The sequence below is a fragment of the Tenebrio molitor genome, chromosome 6, assembly GCF_963966145.1.
Source record: "Tenebrio molitor chromosome 6, icTenMoli1.1, whole genome shotgun sequence".
NCBI lineage: Eukaryota > Metazoa > Arthropoda > Insecta > Coleoptera > Tenebrionidae > Tenebrio > Tenebrio molitor.
Genome location: NC_091051.1, coordinates 12,080,537 through 12,108,100, shown reverse-complemented (window position 1 = coordinate 12,108,100; position 27,564 = coordinate 12,080,537). Strand labels below are relative to the sequence as shown.

Genomic DNA, 27,564 nt, shown 5'->3' with positions numbered 1-27,564 from the left:
ACATTATTATGCATGTGACATGAATTTTTTAAATATTTTTTCCGAGTTCTACATGAAACCTAGTATCGGGCGTTCAAATGAAATCCTGGGCTGAGTAGGCGTTGGAAAAATTAAACCGTTTAGAACAGTGTAAAGTTTGAATTTCCCGCCGTTTGACACGAATGAGATTTGTTTATGTTTAATCGGGACATAATTGAACGTGTTTGTTTTCAGCAAAGGGTGCCCTTAGATATTCGCTTCGAGAATAGGAATCGTTACGTTATTCTAGTTTTGATGTAAAACATTGCAAAGAAAGAAAAAAAAGAAAACATTTTTGGCTCTAAATTTTAGGTTAGCTGTCAACATGCTCCAATTAATCTACGCTTTAAAAAAGCACAACAATTGACGGTTTCCAACGCCTTCCCAGCCCAGGATTTCATTTGAACGCGCGATAGCTCGTGGTTAAAATTTTGCCGCGAATTTCAGGGACACTGTATAATAAAAGTATACTATTTTTAGGCACTACCTGACCCCTACTAACTTCTCGTTCGATTTCCGAGGGATAATTTTTTCAAACAAATTATATCTTGCATCCCTTTCGTACCTACTGTAAGTGGCAGACAGAGAACAAGAGGTATACCTTCTTTCCTAAATAGCCTGGGGTTGTTCTTTGTGTTTGTAATTTATGACGGCATTTAAGTTTCTGCATGGGAACTTTGAAAGTACCGTATGTAGGTATACACAATTTTACTAAAAGGCCGACTTTGAGTTAATTGCAACAGTGGCGTACCAACTATCGTTTTCCTTTTCAACAAAACCGCTTTAATGTTTGCGAAGACGGATAATTGTCCAGAAATTATTACAAGAATTGTTTGCAAATATAAAGAGGACCATAAAATTAAATTTGTACCTGGGATGTTGTACTATTCACTTGTATTAGGTATTAGTATTATACAGGGCCTTTCACAACTTGGGCCTTAGAGAAAAAGGGCACCTGCCGACGACAATAAGTTGTTAAAAAATAGAAACAAAGAATTTACTACTGCTTTCATAACTGAGTTATACAAGACTTTTAATTCTACCAATCCCAGAAGGGCGCCTCGAGGTGTGATGTTATTTCAACCAAATAAAGCCAGTTGCTAGGTTTCAAAAATAATACCATCAGCTACAAAAAATGTTTGGATTACTGTAATTTTGACATTAGATTTGACTTTATTCTCAACAAATTTAGGTTAACCATCTGAAATGTTAGAGATGTCATTATTGCAAGTTCAGATGTCTACTGCAAAGCCTATGGGCGATTCTAGGAGATGCTCTCAGTGTAGCGACTCCACGGACCTGAGCTGAGCCACCAGTGTCGGATCTGACAATGACAATAAATCGGTTACAGAGACTCTGATGCGCAAAACCCACCCATGATTTTTGGCTGGTATGACCAGGTCGGCCACGCTCTCAAGTTTTGTCTTGGACGGCCCGCGGCCCTCGGACTTGTGGGGTATTGGTTGATGCTTGATAGTAGCAACTAAATGGCATTCTAGGTCATTTCAATTATTATTACAACGTATTGTAGCAAAAAATAAAAAAAAAATGTGTTGCAAACGAAAAAATAATTGTCATTTCTGCCCGGAAAACGTTCTTCGAAGACTCTTGCTGGCTCCCTGGCGTTACGCTCATTCCCCAAAAATTATTATCTTTTCTAAATAATCAGCGGCTGAATACAAGATTGCAACCAAATAAACAAAGGTTTTGGCTTTTTTTATTACAAATTTAATTTGACAGTGACATCTTTCAAAAACAACTCCAATCGCCCAAATATTTTAAAGATGTTTTTTCTTAAGTGAAATCCTAGCAACGTAAAATTACGGCAAACACATCTTGGAGGTGTAGATCTCTGATTGGTTAACTTTAAGTTGTCTTTTCTCGAATATCTTTTAAGTTAGATTATTTTTCTTCAAAATTACACATTCAAATGCGATCTCTTGTTTCCTCTTTTTCTCTAGGGCGCGAGTTGTGAAAAACCCTGTATACAGCTGGGGTATCTTTTAGAGAAAAACGATATTAACGCCAGTTTTGAGAAGTCTCACTACCTACCTTTGTCCAGTAAATTAGTATGAAAGTAATATCGGGTAGTTTTATCTCGACCAAGGTAAGCTCTTTTTTCATTTTTTATTTAAACAAAGGTCGTTATAGGTTTTCATTGAACTATCTAATGTTTAATTCTCAAGAATATAAAATACATAGGTACAACGTACAACTCACTTTATGTAAGTTTGCTTAAGAAAACTAATCACCACAGCATCTCTTCTTGAATTTACAAGCACTTTTATATACATCTTTTGTTTTAACGTCTCTTTTGAAGTTTTAAATCTTTACAAGAATGTTCTTCTTTGAAATTTTTTTACTGTATCAAATACTTTTCTGTTTATTTAAAACAGTCACAAACGTGTAGTTTGAATTGATCATGTGAAAATGTCGCCCTCAAATTACAATATAATGACATAAATATTTATGCAATTGAAAACCTTTTTTCTTTCCATTGTTTACGCGAGTAAAAAATCACCATCGGAATTTACCTGTTTACTGAATTAACTGATGTTATTTCCGAGATTAAATTAGAAACAATTGGAAGGACGTTGTGATTTTTTCTAAGCTTTAAACATTTGACCACAGCCTTGCGAATATTGTTGTCGTGGCGATTCGTAAAATATAGGATTTTTTCGTTAGACTTGGATCGAAGGCGGTGCAGAAGCCAAGGAAGCGCGCAAAAGCCTTGGATAGACTGTTTATTAATGCCAAATGCACCCGTACGACACAACGTGTCTCCGGTATGCTTCTACATCAGCATAGATGTACATTTTCTGACAAAAAGGCAACATTTAGTCATATTATAGAGAAAACATACTAAAATATTTAATAAATCCTATGCAAGCTTTACAGTTATAAATCTATGTTACATGCAGATATCCCTATGTTACATTAAGTTTACAAATGGTTTCAGGCCAAATCACATTAATATCTATTATCGTAAGAACATTGATAACTTGTACGAACATGAAAATGTGGTTTAAATATTTATCTCTTGGTCCAACTAACACGGTTGTGGCAGGTTACTTAATGCAGTCAGTATGTGCAGTCAGAATTTAGTAACATATAGTTCTGAATTGCCCAATCATTGAAGAGTTGAAATAAAATCGGGAATTCAGAAAATATGGACGTCACAAATAATCACAAAAGTCATGTACCCTGCTAATGTTTCCGATTACCACAGTTCAAACGCAACTATACCAAAACAACGAGAAATACCATTTCACCTCAACCAATTCCCGTGATAGAGCGCAAACAACTCGAACTTCACGAAACATCAACTAAACGGTGAATTGTTTGCGTAATTCGTTGAAAATTGGATATTATCTGAACGAACTGATTTGTGTGAAGTAAATGATATGTCGATTACTACGCTAAGAAATCATTCCATTAGCAGTATACAACTGATCTTTAATTTTGTAGGACCAATTTTCCTAAATTTTAATACATTCTTCTAATTTTTGCCTACTTAGTATTATTATATTTTAAAAGTTGCATTATAAGCTTATAAATTTCACAATGTTAAAGATTCGAAAAAATAACTTTTGCGAGTACACACCTGCAACAAAATCAGTTGCAGACATGTACGTTCTTAGAAATTAATTGTAATTTTTCAACTCCATATCGGATTGTCTAAGAATTACGGGAATCATCAAGTGCAAATAGTTCTGATGAAGGATATTTTCAACATTACAATTATTTTTTTTATTGAAAAAACAGCTAATAGTAGGTAATATGACTGACATACACTACATTATCAATTTCTAATTTTGTAAGATAAAAAACAGCAGTGTTAAATTTTTAGTAGTTCTTTCTTTTTAGTAAAATTGTAACCATCTTATACATTTTTTTGTACTTAAATAAATATAATAAATCACCCATGCTTAAATAGTACCTAACTGACGCAACTTCGTCCACGAATTTCGGCCCCGCTGACTATAAATTAATTTCGAATCACAGAATCTTCAATTACTACGAAATTTCGAAATGAGGATAGAATTTTTCAAACCTTTTCAAATTTACACAACCTATATACAATTCGTAAATATCTACATATTTAAACAATGTAACGTGTTTGTACTATTCATCATTTTGTATATGTGGGACAGCACGACCGACATCCGTCCGAGAAATTGCGCAGTCTTAAAAAAATAAAAACACCAAAAAGTCCGACATTCCATATACAAATGGTTACGTTAGTTAATTAACAATATACATTAAGATTAACTCACTACGACAGCCTATCACCATATAAATTTAGGTGCGAACACCTCTAATTTCGCTATATATTGACATCAAACTACACCAGTCTTGTGTAACACTAATAATATAGTAAATCTACGAAGGATGAATCAGAGAATTGCCGTCAGCCGTTCACAAACTTTGGGATACGACTGAACATCCAACGGCAATTCGTCCGATTCATTCACGAATCTATTCTGTAGTGCAGCCTTTAGATCATTAGTAAAAATCTTAAATATTTATTACATATCAGATCGGAAGTGATTACATTTTTTTTTTGATATTTATAAAATTTGATCTAATCGCAAAACAGAATTAGAAAAAACTACAACCATTTTAAGCGCTTCTATGTTATATAAATAATATATATGTGGTAACTAATATATATAAAAAAATAAACCAACCCAATTATAAGCCAGATACGATGAGTAATAATAACACAATTCAATGTATTTTAATCAATTCTACAGTATAGAGAGATCGGCTAATTTAATAGATGAGGTACTCTTAATTATTGTGCTTTTCATTTTGATATTACACAGAACGATCCAATAATACATTAAATCGCATTATATAATAGTGGCATAATTTTACAAGAATAACATACAGTTGTGTTAGAGGGAGCAAATATAAAATAGTCAAAGTTTTAAAATTAAAGTTGTACCAATTACATAGGATAAAAATGCATTACTTGCATATTAAAAGCATATTATATACAACTAAAGCTGATGAAAGATTATTATAATACTGCCGATATATGCAAACTAACATATTAATTAACAATAATTATATATAGGCCAGTCTTTAAAAAATAACCAAAGCAACATACAGAAGCAAAGTAATTCGATGATTATTATACATCAAATGGAAATTTGGCAAATGCTACGAGACTACACTAATTCGCTGTGTTCATTTTTTAGTATAAACATTTCACCCTGTGCATTATTAAAAATGAGAATGAAAGCAAATTTTTTTCAACTCAGACCAGCAAAAGTGGACTGAACGTTATAAAATTTTAATTCTGCTAAACATTCGAAACGCTTCTTTCATGTCGGTATCACATAATATCTAACATTAGTAATATTTACAGCTACATAAAACAGAATTTATTTGTCCACTCTATTTTGTCTGAGATTTTAATTAATTTAATTGTGAGTAGCTATCAATACAATATTGTTCTGAGAATAAGGCATTATAAAGTCTCAAAACCAACATTTGGCCAACTTATTTATTATTGCAATTACTGTTAATACTAAAGTGGAATAAAATAACATTTCAGAAACGTATGCGAATCAATAAAGTGATACCTACACAAGACGACAAAATTTATGATCACAGTATCAACAAACGAAATTATATACATACTTTTTGTCAAAAAAAAAGGCGGGGACCTCGAATCCGAAGGAACTGGAGGAGAAAAATAAACCCTACACATCAACATGCATCAATGTGAACATTATGAAGAAAATCTACGCAAAAAACACCTGATTATTATATTATCAATATTAATATTTTACCCAAATCTAATTCTACACAATCCAAAAATATTATTTATTTGTACAACTACCATTAATACTCTACATCTAGAGTTATAGGTATCGTACTGACTACTCCTAAATAAAATATTTTGCCGAAACCCGTAAAAACTATTACCCTAACCAAAAAAAGTATAAACATTTTTACGAATTTCCCACCCTACATTTAGGCAAATATACGTTATATACAATTAAAATGATTTATTAAATATCACAACTATATATGCCGCAACTCTATTGACGTCAATCCCTGTTGAAAAAACACTGAAGACAGCTAGTGCACACTGTTTTTTTTTAAACGTCAAACATAGAGTGTACGTCCAAGAGGGTCATACATAATATTATAACAGGCACATCAATTTTTTTTAACATACCATATGGGCGATCATAGTGTACGTCACGCAATCACCCGTTTCATTGGAGACACAAAAAATATAATACACCATATGACTAGTAACTTTTTAGTAGTGATTTTAGGAAAACTGTGTGACGTCCAAACGGATCACTTGACACTGTTTCAAGCTTAAATAAGCTTTCCCACACCTAAAATAGCAAACAAAGCGTATTCAATAACCCAGATGCAACACTGCCACATTCTGGTAAACACAATTTGACATCATAAGCTTTAAATCGAAAGTAATAAATATACAATAAAAATGCACGTAAACTTAGTAACAATTATGTACTCTAAGTAATTCCATAAAATACTCCAACATCAAATCAGACTGATTGCTTGAGCGATCGACTTTATTTTATGGAATTAAACAAGTCGGAACAAAATATACAAATTACAACAAGTAGAAGACTACTTATTTCTAACATGACTAAAATGCTTTTAAGATCAATATGAAACATTTTGATATGAAGGCAGTTTTAAAAATTTGCAATAAATTAAAAATTGGACACTACCTTTGCATGAAAATACTACCTAAGATACTTTTGTTACAGTGTTAAGTTTTACCAAAGTTATTTTCTATATGTACACACTGTTTGTGAATCACTTCTCATGCATTCAGAAATTAAAGCTAGTGTATGCCCTTAAAAACATATGAAAGTATACCTTTCGCATAATACTACAAAATAAAATGAGTGAAAAACGGTAAGGCTAAAATGTAAAACGTGTAACCTCAACTACAAACTGAATATTATAACTTAACATTTAGTGTACCTGAATACGAGATAAAAAGCATTGCACATAAACATTAAAGATAACATTGCATATTAAAATCGCTTAAACCTACTTAGTTCATACACAAAAGACACATTTTTTAAAAAATAGATACAGTCAAAATAAACATAATTATGCAATATTACCTTGAACCGAATCGTCAACACTAACGAAAACTTAATAATAACTTTGAGCTTTGTGGTGATTATTCGGCAAACCACAAGCTTGCAGGTTGGTATTGGTGACTTTTGGCGGGACTCAACGGGGCGAATCCGTACGAAGCGGCCGCAACTTGGGATGGAAATTGAAGATGAGCAGGCAACGGATGACTTGTATGACTTGCTAGCACAGGACGAGCACTCGAATGGTGGGCTGGCGGAGGCGGCAGGGCACGACTAAAACAAAAAACGACTGTTTAAAAAAACGATACAGGTATGCCAATGTCGATGTCAAATTTCAACAAAAAAATATACGGCAAAAAATTCATCAAAAAGCGAGCAGTGTCTTTTTGCGGGTTGTATTAACACTAGGTCAGAAAACGCGGGAACTTTTGGAATTTTTTAAACGACAGATACTTTATTGAATGAATAATTTTTAATAGAAAATATGTACATGTTTCAATCAAAACTGCATACACGTGACGGGTATATAATACGCACACAAAAATGTTTTCCGCAACACCTAACTACTGACAAAATGGAAAATCTGCATACAAAAAGTTTGAACTAATCCTAATCCGGGCACAACTGATTTTTTCCAGAACAAATTTTTACTACTTACTCTAAAGAAACTAAGAATTAAAAAGAAATGTAATTCTTACATAATAAATGCCTAACCAACTATTCCTACAAAACTACCGTTCTAGATAAAACTGTTCTATCGTCAGTCATTAGAAAAAAAATATCACTGTTCAATTTTCTTTTCTTTGCAGGTATTTCGCTAGAAAAGGAAAGGATGGAAAACATCTGATCTACGTTCTAAAGGATGACTTAGTTAACTTACCCTGCTGGTGCCACTTGATGTGTGGCCGGTAAATAAGCTGGTTGTGCTGTGGTCACGTAAACAGGCCGGCGATATAACTCGGTCTGATGGTAAAGAGGCTGACCGGCTGCGGCCAGAGGATGTTGCGGCGATAATCTGGGAGCACCAGCTAGTGGCTGGGGCGACAGGTGAGCATTGCTGTGTCTATAACAACACCCATGTATCAGTGTTAACAATCAACTTCAACTAAACTACCTATGTGTAGTGCATATTTCAAAAGCAAGCATGTTAAAATCTAATGCCATCACTACTCTTCAGTTCATGTCGATACATTCTATTTTAAATACATTCCAGGCATTTTACCAACTGAAATGTCCAAGTTAGTACACAAATCTTTGTCGAGTGAACTTTAAAAGGCAATGCACTAGACATTGCCGCTATTTATAACCTCAAATTTAGAAAAATATAACCTAATTCAACAGACAGCTTTACTACCAAATTATTATGCCAAAACAACGTGAATCCATTTTAGGAACATTCATTCATTCATGTCTTTAAACGTCAAACCGTCACTCACCTATAACTCTGATGTATTGCCTGCGGTGGTCCCCAACTCTTTCCGGGAGCTAGCAGGTGTTGTTCCCTTGCCACAGCCAGATTATCTCTCGTCGTGTGCGCCGCTGGCGGCTGTATGTACTCCTTGTGAGTCTGAGATGGAATGTTGTATTCTCTCAAACTGACGACAGGTACGGCGGAATGCCTCCTGTGACCGCCGTGTGAACTCGGATTGTGAGCGACGGGTGGAGCCCATGACACTCTCTTATCGCTAGAGGCGTACACTACGGGTTGCTGATCTTGAGCGCTGCCGTGACCGTGACCAGATGAACCAGAATTTCCGTAATGATATCCCTGGGTTGGTTCTTTGCAAGCTGAACTACAATGGGACTGCTGGGGCATGTTGTAATCGTTCGATCGGTGGTACTCGATGCCGGGTTCTTGTTTGGTTGGAACATTCAACATACATTCTGATTGGGCCTTCGCTAATAAACGCTTCTTTTGCGAAACGGATGCGTAGTTTGTGGTCGGCGTTGGTTCGTTTTTGATCACTTGCTGTTGGTAAGCTTGCGACTGGTGCTGCAATAACATGGATTGATGTAACAATTCAAAAACGTACAGAAAACAGGAAAATCTTCCCAATAATAGATATTTTTATTTACTGCATTTTGGAATCCATTAATGAAAATTGTAGCATAAAATATCCTCAAAATTTACTGCATTTTGGAATCCATCAATAAAAATGAAAATTGTAGCATAAAATATCCTCCCATCTAATTTTCTTTTCAAGTAGAGACTACCTAACACCAACGTAACAAATTTGATTGCTTGTTTTTTTCAGTCAACTGAAGGATAGGGAATATAGCACTAAAATTTACGTAATTTAATAAAATCCCTAAGAACGTTACAGTCAGCAGTGACAGTGCGAATTCCATGGGACAGACAGCAAAATAATTTCCTAATCGAGCGATCAAACCTTTCGCTAGTCTATTTTGTTGCAGTCATGGTCATAACACTCACACAAATTTTCATTGCCAAAATAAATGTCAGCACTTTCAGACAAATACCAAAATAACAAGTCCCCACCAATTTTGTTTGCCGGAATGCGTACGACGGGGTCTGATGTAATTAATAAAAACAATTTTGTTTACTGCCCATTTATTTTTCAACACATGTTCGTAAAAGGCAGAGAATAAATTATTTCACTCTTCAATTGCAAACTTTAATTATTATTTACAGATCTATATACAGAGTTTTATACAAATGTTATCACTGCAGAAAATTCATTGATAAACGTCCCGGTTCTGCAGTGACTTCCTTCTTGAAGGATTCTTCCGGCTTCTATCAAAGTTGTCCATCGCCTGTGAGTTGTTTTCCACAACTTCATCATTCATTGCGTAAATTAACGCAACTTCACCATATTCTAATAGTTTTTGTTATTTGTATCATAAACCAAGACCGCTTATCAGTAATTACTTTGGCATGGAATGTATGTTTCAAAGTACACAGGTAAAGTCGGGAAAAACATTCACTCCAGACGTATGAAACGAAAACACTGCAAGTGCCACCCAATGATAAATTTCTCAAAAAAGCAGAACACACTGTCTACCGTGGCGTTCCATCACATTTTCAGTTATTTTGAACACAACTTTTAACAACAAAAAAACACCTTTTCGTTTTTACAAACATCACGAAATATAAACGGTTGAACTGATACAATTCTCCATTCTCACATGTCTAATAACGCAATATTTCGGCGTTTAAACAAACAAATTTCAATTGAATCGAAAATATGTACGTAATGAAATACGTCAAACTTATTTGAATTTTCCATTATTTACTTTTCATTATGGGCAATTAAAAATTATCTTAAAGTAATCAAAACGCAATGCCGACGGCGAAGTAATAAGTCGACAAGAAATTATAAAACAAATTTCCCACTTACTTTTGAAGAACTTCTATCTTCGTTATCACTATCTGGTACTGACACACAGCTTATCACATTTTTCCTATTACTAACAGTGGGCTGAGCGTTATTTTGAACCCTGTTAGACTTTTTACCGGGCGATCCTTCATCCTCACTATCGGATATGGTTATTACTGATACAGCTGGTGAGGGTGTATCATTGATGGTTATCGTATGTTGTCTACCGTGGGACTGTATATGGTGATCGTGCGAATTGACCTAAACAATTATTGACATTACACACCACCATCGTACATTCAACAACTCAAATGTACCTGTGTGTGGGATCCGTGTTGCCAATGGTGCCCGTTAGAATTGGGACTGTGATTTCTTCTGTTGCTCCCCGAATAGTTCATCTGATCTGACGGTGGAGTGCTCTCTTTCACCCGTTTCTTAACAGGACTCAACTGTGTTTGTTCTTTTTTATCGTGCTGTGACCTGTGATGAGTAGGAACCATTAAATGGTGGTGGCTATGATGAGAATTCGACTGTTGCATGTGATGATTTTTGGAACTTCTTTTGCTCGTGCCCCATGTACTGCCAGTGTGATCGACGAGAGCAGAATTGTAAACATCAGTGGCGACGTCAACAGGAAAAACGGGTCTCTGTTCTTGCAAGATCGCAGACGAGTCGACCAACAACGGTCTACCCCATTCGGCTTCGGACAAAAGCGGTTGTTGGATGGCCGCGTGCTGAGGTATCTGCTGCCAGGACGGTACTATCGCCATCTGCTGTCGGTTTGTCGGCCACGATGTTTGCACGGCGTTCTAAACAGTAATCGTATTAGCGCGGTGAGTCAGGCAAATGATTTAACAAATTTACTACCGTAAGCAGCATTTGTCGTCCTGTGGGTTCGACAACGCTGACTGGTACATACTGCTGTTGTCCGGGCTGACTTAGTATGGGTTGCTGTATCTGTAATGGCGGCTGTTGGACGACCGTCACGTGTTTGGCGGGCGAACCGCCCATTCCTTGGTAACCCGCAGGACACAGAATGCTTGATACAAGCTGGTGCTGGAAAGGATCTGCTCTACTGCTGGTTGCGTATTGTCGTCCCACCGTTCGTCCGTTGTAAATTTGGTACTGCAAGTTTCATTATTAACGACGATCGATATTTTTTCGAAAGTACTTACCAAGTTATCGTAGCCTGAACGATCTCGGACAAGTCTTTGCACTTGATTGGTCAGTTGATTATTAATTGTAAATGTCACGTTGCCATTCGAACCTGGCACGAAATTAACAAGTGATGCAGCCTGTTGAGTTGGCTGGTGGTGTGAGCCCGAAGCTGTACTATTGTAGTCGTTCCGACGACAAACTTCCATCATTTGTACACTAGCCTTCACGTTATTGCAATGTGCGTAGTCCACTAAGTGCGCTAATCTAACGAACGGGTGGTTTAATGCTTCACCTGGTGTGGTGCGTCGCTCCTGTTAAAAAAAAAGACAACAAAATTATCAAAAAAATCTTCTTACAAAAAAAAATAATATATTGAAAACTGATTTGAAAGAATAACAGTAAGAAACCGATTAAATATTGCTACCTGGTCCATTGTTAACATCCTTTTAAGAAGATCTATAAATTCTTTTCTGTCAACTTTTTCCGCCAATAGCTGTCCCCCTTCGAGATCTGTGGGCACATTGACTTGTCCGATATCATCGAGACAGTTAAATATGTACTTTCTGGCCTCTTTGGACTTGATTCCCGTTTCAGCTTCGTGTTCTTCTGGTGTTTTCAACCTCCAAAACGGGTAGGTGCTATCCATGTCTCGATAAAAGAATTTCGTCGTTTTCGAAGCATTATTCAGCATGTGCTCCGTGGGCAAACCTTGCGTTTGGCTGATGTATCTGATTTGGTCGTATTCCGAAGATCCGGGATAGAGCGGCCAACCGAGGAACAATTCCGCCACCACGCAACCCAGTGACCACATGTCGATGGCTTCGCAGAAAGGTAGACCCAAAATAATTTCGGGGGCGCGGTAATACCGCGACTGCAAGTAGGTGTTACATACTGCCTTGCTGACGTGACTTGCACTGCCAAAATCGATGACTTTCACTCTGTACGGCTGTCTTACCGGATCCACCAACATTATATTTTCAGGCTTGAGATCTGCGTGGATCAACCCCAATTGCTGCAAAAGGAAAAACAACGAAAACTTTACAATCATCCGCCAACTAATCGCGATGGAATTTGAACGGTCAAAATTAAAATTGATTTCGAGTGTAACAAAACCGAAACGGTAAACAAGCCGTGAAAGCAATTCATCGTAATTGTTGAACAGACATTAAAACAGTGCTCGACTTGGGTAAATATTTACCTCATAAATTTAAACAAAACATGCCGAAACCGTTTCCATTCTTAATCGCAAAGTGTTCGGGACGATCAATTTTGACAACAAACACCGCGTCGTACGTGCAACACTCAACAAACAAGAGATCTTTCACAAAACGACTTACCTTTAATTTTAGCAACGCCGTCAGCACCTGTTGTAAAATAGGTCGTATGTACTTGAGCGGCAAGGGGCTGAACTTGTTCTGTTTTAGAAAATCGTAAAGGTTCTGTTCAAGCATTTCAAACACAAGACATGTGTGGTTCTTGTGTTGGAAGCACTCGTATGCCCTGACGAAATTGAATTCGTCGGCATTTTCCTGACTCAGTCTAGATAGAATGCTGACTTCGATTTGTCCCTGAAATTTGACAGTTTATTAGATTTTCAACACGTCACCATCTCTATCATTAAATGATCGAAAAAACTCCACCAACACTCAGTTATAAAACTGTTACGATCTTGTCCCAACAAAAACATAACCGAGTTTGCGCGCGTTTACGATGAACATATTCGACATTTATTGTTGTCAGTTGTGACAACATCGAAACAATTCTAAACACACTTAGATAGTGCATACATCTGCATCGAGCCGAACGACAACATTTTGTGTACTGACCTGTCTGGCGTATGAAGGATGGTTTTTGAGTATTTTAATGGCCACAATCTCGTTGGTGCCCTTTTTCCAACACTTGACAACCTGACCGAAGGTGCCGCGTCCGAGAAACTCGAGCACCTCATACTGATTTGCCATAGAATAGAGCACCTCATGTTGTACGAGCTGATAGTCTCCGTCCGCTCCACTGCCAGAACCTGATAAAAAAAACACAACTTTACAATGCCTGTCCAGAGATTACAATATCGAATGAGAACGTACGTAGCAACTGGCAACATTTGAACAAATAAAGACCTATCGCGACAAACTCGAGGCGAACACGTTTATACGGAACGAAATTTTGACTGTAATTATAAAACGATTCAATGTTAACAAGCGCCTACATCTAGCAATAAAAACGAATTTATTTAAACGCAAACCGATATCTTATTGCCAGTTTGAAGAATACTCACAGCACAACAAAACATTAGTCATGGAGTCGCTAATCACAATGATAGTTAAAGTTATACTCAGGTTTTGACTATAAATTCATGTAAATTAAACAGTAACGTTCGCATATTTCACAATAATTCATGCTTGTTAGTGAGCCCTAAGGTGTACGTTAATTTTATATCATTTTAACTTTAGCCGAGTGTCTGGAAATATTCTCGGTGCAAGTCCACACCACTCCAACTACATCGCACAAACTTTCCACTCTGCTGCAATTATTATTTTTGTGATATTAATCGCTTTTTCAATTTTTCTAGAACCCACGTAAAACCAAAAATATTTACTTTATGGCTGCTTTTAATCCATCATTTTATTTCCAATTCTTACAAAGTAAACTAAAAGTTAGTACAAATGGTTGACATGAACTGCTAAAATACAACATAGAATAATAAGTCTGTTGACGAGAAAAAATAACAATGTGGAAGAACTGAATTCGTGTTGATTGTAGAGGTTCAAATCAAACATATCTTATTTCTGCCCGACTCCCTACCACAGCATTACTATAGCTTCTAGGTTCATTATTCTTTCGACTCGTAACAAAATTATATCTAGAGATTACACCAATTAATTGAATCTGACGCCTGATCACGTGGAAACGTACACGTGTGTCGAATGCTGAACGTAGTGTTATCTTTATACTGTGGCGAGATCTTCTGTTCGGATAGCTTTTAAAAAATTTCATTACATTTTTTCTTACCTTGCGGCTGGGGGTTCGCCCCCGGAGCCGCTGTAACCTTGCTGTGGGCCGTCGTGGTTGCTGAGCTGCTGCAATCTGTATTGGAAACAGCCTCGCCGCTATCACCATTACCTTCCTGCGACCAGGCTTTACGCTGCAACATCCAAACAGGACCCGATTAGAGTCTGGATCACGGGTACTGGTACGTTGGAACGATTCATATTTTTAACAAGTGCACGAAACTCGAAACGACAAACGTGTGACACGTTCCGAAAAATGTGACATTTACGATGGAAAGTCGCATTTGTGTCGATTTCGTTGCGATCATCGAGACAAGAACGCAATAAACATCACCGGCGACAACAAAGGGCAAAAAATAGATTTCGAATATCAAGACGGGCTGATACAATGAGATAAAGCGGAGATAAATAAACTCTGGTGTGAAAAAAAAATTATATTGAGAACGTCTGTGTTATTGCGAATTGTGCGATTTTAATTTCAAACTACCAAAGTTGGGTTTTTGGCATCGCGCATGCTGTTCTGCCCTGGCGATCTCACCTTTTGGCCACAGCGCTGGTATGTGTCTAAAAGTTTGATAGTAGAAGCACGTACGAACGGTTGCTGACTACTTGGACTTGCATTGTTTAAGTCAGTCTGACTAAAATTAGTCACTGCATACACTGACTCCTGTGGCACGAAAGCTGTATCACCGACGTTCGTGTTGCTGTTGCTGCTGTTGTTATTGTCACCGTTGTAATGTTCTCCTTTACGCTTTTTAGGTTGAACCACCCCGCTGCTGCTGCTGCTACTCGTAACCAATTGTTGGGATTGGATGAACATGTCATGCATTCCCTGGACACAAAAAAATCATTTAAACACCAAACATTTTACATTTCTCGCAGATCTATCGTCATTTAATCTCTCTCTAGCGACTGTCAAAACACTTCCACTGTGAAACTTACATCGGCAACAATTAAATTAGTCATTATGCAATAACTCGTTTAACATTCGAACAAATACAATTTGAAAGACAATATGTTTTTGTAACAAAACCGTATAACAATGTTTTACCAGAAATAAACAAGGTCATTTTTTTCCAACAAACATGCCGACCAACATTGAACCAAGAGCAAATTGTTAATTGGTTGAACAGGAAGACAAAGTTTCAAATTTACTTTACATCAATTTTAAAAAACCGTCCCTATCATCTAGATGATTGTGAATAAAAAGATGTTATATAGATAGAGTGAATTTATCTAAACATCGCATTTGCCAACGAGTTATTTCAAGTGCAAAATCAAAACAGTTAAAAATTTATTTTCGAGCTGGAACCAAAACAAGAGGGTCTGACGGCGTATAAGAAATTTCTTTTTTAACGGAATCGTGCATGACTGTACATTTTTTGTACCAAGATGAAGCTTCACACTATGAAAAAAAAAGCTCGAAACCTATCATTACTCTGACGCATTGTCTGAACGTAGGTATCATAGATATTTTTACAAAGTTTAAGGTTATGAGTTTTGGCAAATTTGTTAACGATTAATTGTGTTCACTATGTGACGAAAACTTGATTTTCACACAAATATAAGCCAACGAAAAACCAACCGTCGAATAAAATTATGATCGTTACTGAGTGATTGGTCTGACAATGATAAATATACATCGATAAACTATGCTAGAGGAGGATTATAACAATCTCCGCATAAGTACGAATAGTAATTACATTTAAAAGCTGAAGATTTTTCATAAACTTCCTTCACTTTCAGCTTAGTTTACTTCTTCGACACTGTAAATTTTGCTTCGCTTTTATTTAGACCCACTCGACAACCAGCCGTTTTCCAGCACATCATTGTTGCGTGCAAAAACCAAACAAAATGCCAACAGGAATAATACTTCTTTGAATGATTAATTACTGTTACGACGACCACTCGAGAAAAATTACAGCTCGATCTGTTCGCGTTCGTGTAATTTACAAACAAGTTAAAGTAATTAAAAACAAATTAATATTGTTTGGAGTCCTTTAAACAGATGTCAAAAATTTATCGATCAATCTGCACGGTCCAATAGCAAAGCAACAGTGAGTTATTTGTGCTACATTTTTTTTTTATATCGCGACAGGATTGAAACAGGAATCTTATTACATGACTCAGGAATTATACAAAATTGGACCCATGACAATAGCGCCTCCATTTATGGCGCGAGCTTGAACACGTCAATGTATTTAGTGTAATAAAATGCACAAACAGTGGAAAAATAGCCAATTTTCTGTATTGGCAACATTTTTAGCGGGAAAAAACACTGAATCCACCTAACAAGCTACACTCGACTTGCCAATACTTATTATTTAAATCGGAATCGACATTCGCACAAACACAAACATTATTAGCGTTTAATTAAATTTTTTGACACGTGTTTGCCACACAAAATCGCTAGGAACATTATTTTTAGCACAATAAAAAAATCTGTTTACTGTTTTTAATGTGATTATTACAATATCGCCAAACTGACGCATTCATGAATCGATACGTTCAAAAGATAAATCGCTGCAAATACTTCACTTATTGCGCGTTTTAATGATCAACAGATTTCCGTCGATTTTTTCAAGTTCAAAAATATCCGGCGAATATACATACGCACCGCACTTTCGTTTGTTTTGAGAACGCAATTGCGAAATTTCACGCTTTCTTCATATTGAAGTTTTTGTTTTTTGTTTTTTTTTTTTAAATTGCCACATACACGATCGGTACGCACGTATTGCTATGCAAACCGAGTTGCTCGTCGACCGACGAATCGTTAATCGGAACGAATTTCTACCATCGATTTCGCTGTTATTGAAATCACCAACAATTAAAATTGCTAATTTTAAGCCACCAAATGAAGAATAGTGGTTAATTGTGGGGAGTGTTCGACCACGGCAGTGACTGGCGAAACACAAAACGGACGACCTAAATTTCAACAAAATTCCACGTATACCCACTTATTCAGAGCACTTTTAATATTACCGTTTCACCCCGATGATGCATTACGTTGTCATGTCGTAATCATATCAAAGGAGAATTATAAGGTTCGCCATTCTACATTTTTGCAAATTCGGTGTTATCTGAATTTTACTCCACACAGAACGAGTTATAAACATATTGCGCGAATAACAACAGTGTAACAATAATTATTGTCTTTTATTATCTTTCCATTATCTGAACGAGACCATAAAACAATACTATAATCAACCCGTATACATAGACACAATTTGCTCTAAAAATGTTATTGACAACATAATACGCTGTTTGCGACTCAATCAACAAATTCGATTTTGCCCTTGTCCTTTGAGAAAACAATACAAAACAAATATTTTTCCGTTGATTTTGAAACAAAAACAGTGTCTCCAGTTTTTATTTAAAAACATAATTTTCATGGCGGCACGTGTATCCTCTTTCCGATCCGAATAAAAAAGTTCTAAGAAATTTGTAACAGTGTTAAAGGTGAAGGTGTTTCCACAAATACACACGAATTTCAAAATGACTGGCAGTTATCGATTGTATTGTCGCACTGATCGATAGTTTGTTTAGGATACTCGAAAACGTCCGTAACGTTATGTGAACTAAACAAATCGAACACACGATCGTCCAACGTTTTCCATTGTGCCCGTAATTTCATTAGATGATAGCAAAAACAATACACTTTTAACAGAAAAATGTATTCCGTACAGTTTTACTGGTTAATGCACAACACGTATTAATTGAATCTGAATCGAAAATTTCTGAGAACGCTCTGGTGTCGTGGAAATGCCCAAGTTTACACGAACCTAGCTCCGGCAACATTTGCCATAATTCTACACCATCTGTCATCATCGAATGCTTAAAAGTATGAATATATTACATTTAAAATAACTTTTATTAATCGTTAGACTCGAATCCTAACGGTTCACGGCAAAAATGTCGTCAGCGTCACCCACACAGAGTCGCACGGAAGTTTTCAGTGCACAAAGTTTAGCACAAATGTAAACAAACAGTTGTTTTGAATGCTGGTTCAATTTCTCAACAACCAATATGTACCATTACAACGTTAACGATAACGTAAAAGAAAAACCAAAACGATAAATTGTGATAGCTTACGATCTTTTGTCTGGTGGAAAGTAACGCAGACAATGGCAACAATTTTTATTTTCGCTTATCAAGTGAACAAACAGAGAACTGGATTTAATTTCGATCCAATTCTACAAATTTTATGTAACACCAACCTCCCAATAAAAATTACAAATTTGAACGCGAATAAATCCAAACCGGAAGTCTGCGAGTTCCGGTTTTAAACCTACAAAATTCGTATATTGTGTAACTAAATTAAGTTACATCTATAACCACGTGAAAAAAAAAATCGCGATTTGCACGGTCCGTTAAAACATTATTTTTGGTTCAATTAATGGACACACCATTCTAATTCACGGAATGACTCAGATGATATAACAATCCCAAACAGGCGATAATTCCAAGTTCTCTCTTTTACATTTTAAAATCGAACGCCGTCGAGACATGGCAAGTATGTTAACGCTTTTTGAAAAACACATCAAATTCGTCGAATCTGTTCAACCCACGACATTCGAAACTACTTAGCAACGTCGACGAAAAATTAAACTTTCCGAGAAGGACCGACGTAAATAAATTAGATTTTCGATTTCCAGTCTCTGATATGAAAATCAATGTGCATTTCAAGTGAAGTTGATGATTTTGTGTTGTTCTACATCTATCGACACGTTTCTCGTAAATTCGCCATAAGGGCTGAATGATGTGTAGGCAATAAAGTTTGTAATAAACGATAATGAAAATACGTATTATCTTCGTGATTCAGGGCGTTTATTAGAATTTTATTTATTTGAGTCTGGAAAAGATTTATTAATTTCAATCATATCAAATAATTTTTCAACACAAAACGTTTTGGAACAAATAGTTTACGAACGAAACGAGTTTTACTAACATTTAAAAAATGTCGCGTTTCAAATGATATCATAAATATTTAATTCTGTCCAGATCTGAATCACATTCATGCTCAAAATAACTACCCGTATTCTATAAAGAACCAATTCATCCACCAATGATTAATGAATGAAACATGACAATATGCGTCGTGAACGTACCCGTGTATGAATGCAAGATAAATAATATACGTCCGACGTGTTAAAACACATATCTTCAATGGCGGCTTTTCCTTAGGGTCAATTGGTCAATGACCCTCCTAAAATATTCTAATCAAAATCACATAATTTTAATACAAATATTTTTTGTCTAACAGTCTCAAATTTAAAATCCTCAGCAATCTACATTCAGAACTAGTAATGCAATGCGCGCCCGCCCGCAAGCCGGGCCGTTACTCAGATTGACCCTACACAGCTCTAGTGGCTTATGGAGAAATGCATGTAAAGAAGAACAGTGACAGCAGATACCGAATTTCTTGAGTGCAAGTGAGAGTCACCTTTTACTCCTATACGGCTAATGTGGTCGACGGCCCGATAAATGTTTTGTTTCAACTGCGCATACGTAACTGCCACTGATCTCTGCCGTGAGTTTTTTAATTTACTGAAAATTGCATTCATGAATCTACTATCCAATAAGAAAGCTACGTTTATTGTTATAACCATGGATACATAAAATATTTCCGGAAAGAATTTTGACAACTCTAGGTGAAAAGAAAAATATTTCCAATATAACAAAAATAGCAACATTTTTATTCGAATTACTACATTTTTATAAATAAAAGTTGAATTTGTTGAGGAGTTAAAATTCTACAGTTTCGATATGTATTTTTAAAAAACTTTAGATACTTTTTGTCCTTCACTGATGGTTAATGTATTCATGCGATTTTCTTGACGAATATAAATAACTCTGCATAGATTCATATCCTGAAAATTCCATTTTGGTGCATTGCTGACAAAGCAATCGATTGATAACTTTGACAGCAATGCACTCAAACAAATTTTCGGATAGAATCTATGCATCGGGATACACACGCATAATGCATCTGTAAGTTTGGTTGCCTATCTCAAATGATTTGAATTGTTGACTTTAAAAAACATTGCCATTTTACATTGTATGTTCAGCGAGTAAAAAAAAGCAGTGCATAATATTGTGCAATGTGCATTATAGAGATCAGTGATAATAATTGCCTTCAGGACTTGCGGAGTTAAGTCACTGGAGTGTTTATTGTTTATGTGTAGTTGCAGTCCAAGTTGTGAATGTTGTGAAATTTTACTTTTATCAAAACAAAATGAGTGTTGTTGAGGAGATATTTGCGCTGAAGTCAGCTGGAACACTGAATTATGAACGGCGACTTGAAAAAAAGGAAATTGGGCGACCAAAACCAAAAATGGATTTGAAACAAACAACAAAGGATAGGGGTAAAGATATCCACAGATACTTTAAAGAATCGATGTACGATTTGTGCAACTGGATTTGCGGATGTAGTGTGAAAAATGCGTTTTTTTGCTATCCGTGTTTATTGTTTTCAACTGATCCCGTATGGGCTAAACATGGAGTAACCGATATTAAACATTTAAAAGACAAAATAAAAAAGCATGCGTCTTCCGCTGTGCATATAAATTGTTCAATGAGTTACTCCTGTTTAGGACGTGTTGACATAAGACAGCAACTTGACAGTGCGTATCGTAAATCAGTGCAGGACTTTAATGAATCGGTTTCTAAAAATAGGTATATTTTAAACAAAATAATTGATTGTGTTAAATTTTGCGGAGTCTTCGAACTTGCATTACGCGGTCATGACGAAAGTGACATGTCCAATAATCCTGGGATTTTTAGAGGCCTTATTGATTTTGTCTCTGAACTAGACTCAATATTTAAAGAGCATATGGAAAAAAGTACAGTATTTAAAGGAAAATCGAAAACAATTCAGAACCAAATTTTAGATTCAATGTTAGCCGTTATACAAACACATATAATACAGGAAATTGACCAGACAAATTTTGTGGCAATTCAAGTGGATGAGACCACAGATAGCTCCAATAAAACACAAATGATTTTTATCTTTCGATATGCATTGCATGGTATTGTGTATGAAAGGTTTTGGAAGTTTGTCAACCCTCCAGGTACCACAGCACAACATTTAACCGATGCAATAAAGGAAGAACTCAAATTATTAAAAATTAATGAAGCACCCCATAAATTGATTGGTCAAAGTTACGATGGAGCATCAGTTATGAGCGGTAAGCTGGGAGGAGTACAAATAAAAATTAAAGAAACATATCCAAATGCACACTTCATTCACTGTTATGCCCACCAACTTAATCTTATCCTCCAAAAAGCGGCGAGTCAACACAAACCGATAAAAATATTTTTTGCAAATTTACATGCATTTTCGTCTTTTTTCGGACGATCCCCAAAACGTACGGCGGTACTGGATAGGGTGGTTAAGGTGAGATTACCTAAAGCTGCACCCACTCGATGGGCTTTCAATACAAAGTGTGTTGAAACTGTACACAGTTATAAAGAAGATTTAGTACGTTGTTTGGAGCAAATCATTGATGAGGAGGAAGACGGTAACAATATAAATCAAGCAACTGGTTTAAAAAGACATTTGGAAGATGAACTTTTTTTATTTTGGTTAAATTTTTTCCATAAAATAATGCCTCATGTAGATATATTGTTCAAACAATTACAAATGCGAAATATTGATGTTATATTAGTCAAAAACTACATAATGTCTTTCAACAGCAATATTCAAAAAGTAAGAAGTGCTATTTTAAAATCAGAAGAACCAAGCACATCATCAGCGAATACGAGAAAAGCTAATGGAGAAGATTCTAAGCGACTAATTTCACTTGAAATTTGCGACATTATTATGTCTGAAATTGGTCATAGATTCGGATTCAATGATCATCTGATGATTTCACAGTTATTCCAGGCGGAGAAATTTGAAGAATACACAACCAATTTTCCCCAAAATATCTTAAATATGGTGAAGGCTAATTATGCTACAGTAAATATTTCTAAACTAAAATCAGAACTTGAAGTAATATATTGTCGTGAGGATTTTCGCAACAGTGCCGGTGCAGTCGCCATACTTCAACTTTTTATTAATATGAATTTGTCTGAAACATTTTCTGAAGCAGTGAAATTATTAAATATCTTATGTACACTACCCATGACGACCGTGGAAAGTGAGAGATGTTTTTCAACTTTGAAACGGGTAAAAACATTTTTACGCAATACAATGGGACAATCTAGACTTAGTGCCTTGTCTATGCTGAGCATCGAAAAAACACTTGTGAAGAACATTCCAAACTTCAACGAAAAGGTCATAGATCATTTTGCAGAACTGAAGGAGAGGAGAATTGACTTGAAATATAAGCACGTTTAAGGTATGTTTTATTTTGATGATATATCAATTTATTATAATTTTTTTTATTTTTATCAGTGTATCATCACATACAGCACGGCGCGTATTTTTGAAGATTTGTACACATGTATTTATATCTTTTTCGTATTAATTAAAATTCCAAAACCAAAATGACCCCCCTGGTTATTAACCCACGAGCCGCCACTGCATATCTTATCAAACTTGCGACTTTATGCATTCTAATTCAAAAATACCGCATAAACAGAGGTACGCCGTAACATTTATCAACTGGATGTAAATATGCAGCAACATCACCTAAATTGCGGTCCCCTTAGCCAACGATAACGTCTTTAATCGTTAGTTCCCCTGATTGATAAACGATAAGTCATCGAAAACATGTTTTTTCTTGTTTTGGATTCAATCTTGTGTCTGCTTGAACTATTTAAGCCATTTAAAAATGAATTTGCACACCTTTTACTCCGAATTATGTTCGCTTTCAGATTCTAACACGTTTCCAGACAATCGTGTTGTCCACATCCAAAATTAATAATACGCAAATGCGGACAATCACGACATCAAACTGTTACATTTCTCTCATTTCCGATGTTCCATTTACCGGAATGGATGCGGACTGTAGACGATTAAGGCGCGTTCACGTCAAAGCAATTTTGGTGCCAACAATACGGGCAAGCCAAGATTGTTGACAACATTAATAATTGTTGAGAAATTAAAACATTGTGAAATGATTTCGGTAACAAAGTTGCAACAATTTAACGATAAACAGCAACAAACACTGTTGTTCGTTTCTTCAGCCGGCGACTTTTCTACAACACATGAATATATTTTACTGACATATTTTGTTTAGAAAAGCAACAATGTTGTCTTACTGCTAACCGTCGACATTTAATTTCTTTAATTCACTTGGCAAGCAAATAGATGAAATTGGATAAACAAAAAATAACGGTATTGCGCAGCACAACTCGAAGAATGTTCAATACGTATCAATTGAATTTTTCAGTGTTTTATTCATTTATTCAGATGTGATAAAAGTGTAGAGACTGATTTGAAATTTTCTACCACATAAACCCAGTTCGAAGAAGATAAATGTCAAACAACATATAAACGAGTGACGTTTCTCAATGCTCGAAAATAAACCATAATGCAATCGATATCTGATGTTCTGTTTTAATTTGTTTCCATCTTGGCACAACATATTTAAGTTATTTCATGTTAACCAAACCGTATGTAAACAGATTTAATTTCTAATTTTAACGTGGTTATGTAGCAAAGAAATATATACAGAGTTCGTGCTATAAACAGATTTCATTTCAGAATTTTCCAATTTTTTAAACAATTAAACGACGCTTCGTTAACTAGCGTACGCAATTGCACAACAACTTAGTGCAACCTAGCAACATATGCTAGTGTTGAAAACGTTCCGTACCACGGTTTCTGATAAATTTCCCATGAGGAACACCGCAACAAGTTGGTGGTCTTTGGGAAGATAGGAACGTAACAAACATGATACGAATGTCGTCTGGTATTTTACAATTTGTCGGAGCGACTGACGAGCAAAATCTGAAAGCCGGCGCAAATGTGCTTCGGGGAAGAGACCCACAACGTCGGCTAATGATCTAATTTAATTACGGCCAAAATTTTAACGTCCTAGTTATCTCTAATTCCCGGTACGAGCTTACGCAATAGAGGCAATAATAATTGTGTTTGTGTTCATGTTTAACGGTCCGATGTTTGTGTTGAATATATTGTCGTAAACAGGCTGGTTCGCGGATCCATATGGCTCAATTCGCACACGCCGTGGCGCAGTTTCAAAATAGAGATAACCATTTGGAAGAACCAAATGGGGGCACTTGACCGGTCCAGTGCTGGTTGTCGCGAGGACCTGCGGCACTTCCGGGGGTGCGAGCGGAGTTGGCTGGGACGGGGTTGAGGAGTGACGGTCGACGGTCTGGTTATTGAAGGTGTTGCTGTTGAGGTGAAGAATAAATGCGTAATTAGCGCGGACGAGGACGAGGCCAGCAAGGTGTAAAATTTCGTCGGATGGGAGTAGACAAACAAGATGTCGGCTAGCGCCGCGACGAGGCCGTCTTATCATTGAGGAGAGGCGCCGCGATATATTTAACTGTGCAATAATATCTTTACCTCTCTATCCTCCTTTCTTGGGCAAACAGCTCAACTTTCATACTGACATACGGACAAAGAGGTCCTTCAAAACCCAGCCATCTTGAAATTACAGACTTGATTCAGTTTGTTTACAACCGACTTTTTCGAGTCCTCACCACCGTTTTGCACATTTCCCATCCACACACGCAAACACACGCATCTTATGCACACGAAGTCGCCACAGTTAATCACTTCGGTCGCACGGTTACACCATATTTCGCGTTTTTCTTCATGCTGTGCCACACACGTCCGCTTTCGAGAATCTACGTATTCGTTCTGATTCGAACCGCGGCCGTGGACGGCGCTGCCTGTCGATAAATTGGGGACGAAAATCGAATAAGTAAGTGGGTTGGCGGTCGTCTTCTACGTATTTAGCCGCCTAAATCGAGAAAACTAACCGAAACCGTCGCTATGTGAGAACCGTGCACTTTTCCCGCATAATTGCAACCGCCTTGCAACATCTGCAACACCAACCCGAAAACAATCGAGCAACAAGTGCCGTCCCGCCCCTGACACTAATCAAAAATTCACCAAACTGGGAAAATAAAGTGGGGCTAAATTTAAATGTGGTCGTGTGCTGTCTCGTGTTACATAAAAACGCACGACGCGGCTGCGGTCCTGTCACAATTCTGTCCGTACCCACAATTTTTTTAATGCGCAGTTTTTTAGTCGTTCATGCTATTCAAGTGATTTCGTTTTAAAAGCGCACTTTCACAACGTTATTTACGGTTTGTACGCGGAGACGACTGAAAATTGTGTCAGTTCTGAGCTGGAGCTCGAGAAAATTGTAATTTTAGAGCAATCCGATGCCGCTTCTACGCCTGCTCTATAGATGACCCACCTTACTCCGCGTGAACGGTGTGCTCTAAATTTGTTGGGGTAATGACGTCATGGTGATTCACCAGAAGGAATTCCCTGTTTGTAAACCAAATAAATAAAAATATGATGTCGGCAACACGAATTCCATTAATTCCGAGCTCATTGGCAAACGTCCGTCATTCTCAAATAATTGTCGTCAAGCACTTGTTCGACACGAATTTCTACAAACTTTTTGAGCATGCAAGAATTTTAACTGGTGTTATGTGAAAATGCAATGTAATCCATAATGTGTGACGAAAGTAATTATTCTTATTTCAATTAAATTGTCAACATAGCAAGTTTTTAAAATCGTATAAATAAATATACGTGGTGGTTGAGTTTGTTTACATTATGTTGTTCAATGTTAACAATGTGTAATAAATCAACACTTGTTAGGCAAAAGCTGTCGTTATGAAAAGATAAACAATAGACCCAATTGAAAGAACTTTTCTAACTTTTTCATGTTTTTTCATAATTTCTTGATACAACTAAAGTAATTATTTAGTCACTTTACTAACAATGGTAACATTGTCAGTTTTACAAACGTACTTAAATCATAGTACGAGTAGTTATAGTACAAAATTAACACATTACCTCTTCTTCAAATTGCACAGGAGTTATTGGCTCCACCAGCACTGAATATCTCGTGGGAATAATTTTTCCACAGAAAACGCAGGTCCTCTCTGGGGATTCTACAAAGACAATTAATAATTGTTGAAAGGAAGTTGAAAGTCTGCTTAACAATTCCAAAAAAAGACCAAAATATTGTTTTTTTTTGCAATTCCTTAAAAATACATAATAAAAACAACTTTTTTGTTCGACACTGTCAGAATTTGAGAATTTTCTCCTGTGTGAACGGATTTTGATGAATTTGACAACTTGTCAAAACGAAACGTCAAGCTAATTTTAAAGATTTTCAGCCATTTGGAGCCTTTGGGGGGGCTCGTCGAACAAAAAAACGTTGTATTCAACTCGTTCTTGTGTAATTTGCGCTTTTTTGGCACTCGTGGACCTTTAAAACTCTCGTTTCACTCGAGTTTTAAACTGGTCCACTCATGCCAAAAAAATCCCAAATTACACACGAACTCGTTAAATAAATAACTATTCTATCGCTAATATGTAATTAATATCAATATTAATTTAATTTTGAAGATTAGGTACTCTATAGATGATCAAGTAATAATATTGTCAGGTGTTTTTACATAGGTATCGTATGATCAAAAAGTTTTTGGATCGCGATAGCGATGAAATGTAAAAACCATCTATAGAATTATTTACTTCTACTGCCCGTAGTTTTTATGTATACTTCAAATTAGCGCTAATCTCTCACGGAACTCATTTAAACATAAACGAGGCGAATAAACCCAAATTCTATCGAGGGTTTTACATTTCATGGCTATCGCGATCCAAAAACTTTTTGATCATACGATATTTTTCAGTATAGGCATACATACAGGCTCATTATAAATGATTGTCCCATCGTATTGGCGTTGAAAACCCACACAAATTTTGGATGTGCCGCCAGCCTCGCAACGTTAGACAAACTAGTAGCAGATTTCCACTACCGCCAG

General features: G+C 36.3%; 1 protein-coding gene and 1 long non-coding RNA gene across 11 annotated transcripts; one reads left to right on the top strand and one right to left on the bottom strand.

Annotated features, from left to right (window-relative positions):
* Positions 1 to 65: 65 nt before the first annotated feature.
* On the top strand, positions 66 to 6,476 carry LOC138133974 (uncharacterized). Its single transcript, XR_011160592.1, has 2 exons — positions 66 to 440; positions 499 to 6,476. It is a non-coding gene; the product is annotated as an uncharacterized lncRNA (long non-coding RNA).
* Hipk (Homeodomain interacting protein kinase) lies at positions 2,746 to 25,854 on the bottom strand. Of its 10 annotated transcripts, XM_069052013.1 has the most exons (14): positions 25,252 to 25,854; positions 25,115 to 25,195; positions 15,173 to 15,466; positions 14,624 to 14,768; positions 13,453 to 13,646; positions 12,964 to 13,194; positions 12,048 to 12,638; positions 11,644 to 11,937; positions 11,333 to 11,593; positions 10,786 to 11,277; positions 10,490 to 10,729; positions 8,567 to 9,123; positions 8,011 to 8,193; positions 2,746 to 7,403 (listed from the first exon to the last, which is right to left on the bottom strand). In XM_069052013.1, the coding sequence occupies exons 3-14, from the start codon at positions 15,461 to 15,463 to the stop codon at positions 7,214 to 7,216; spliced, it is 3,669 nt and encodes a 1,222-aa protein (XP_068908114.1). In that variant the 5' UTR covers positions 15,464 to 15,466; positions 25,115 to 25,195; positions 25,252 to 25,854; the 3' UTR covers positions 2,746 to 7,213. The 10 variants fall into 10 exon arrangements, with proteins under 10 accessions (XP_068908114.1, XP_068908113.1, XP_068908117.1 ...); XM_069052012.1 differs by having other exon boundaries at positions 25,115 to 25,854; XM_069052016.1 differs by lacking the exon at positions 15,173 to 15,466 and having other exon boundaries at positions 25,252 to 25,852.
* Positions 25,855 to 27,564: the final 1,710 nt, after the last annotated feature.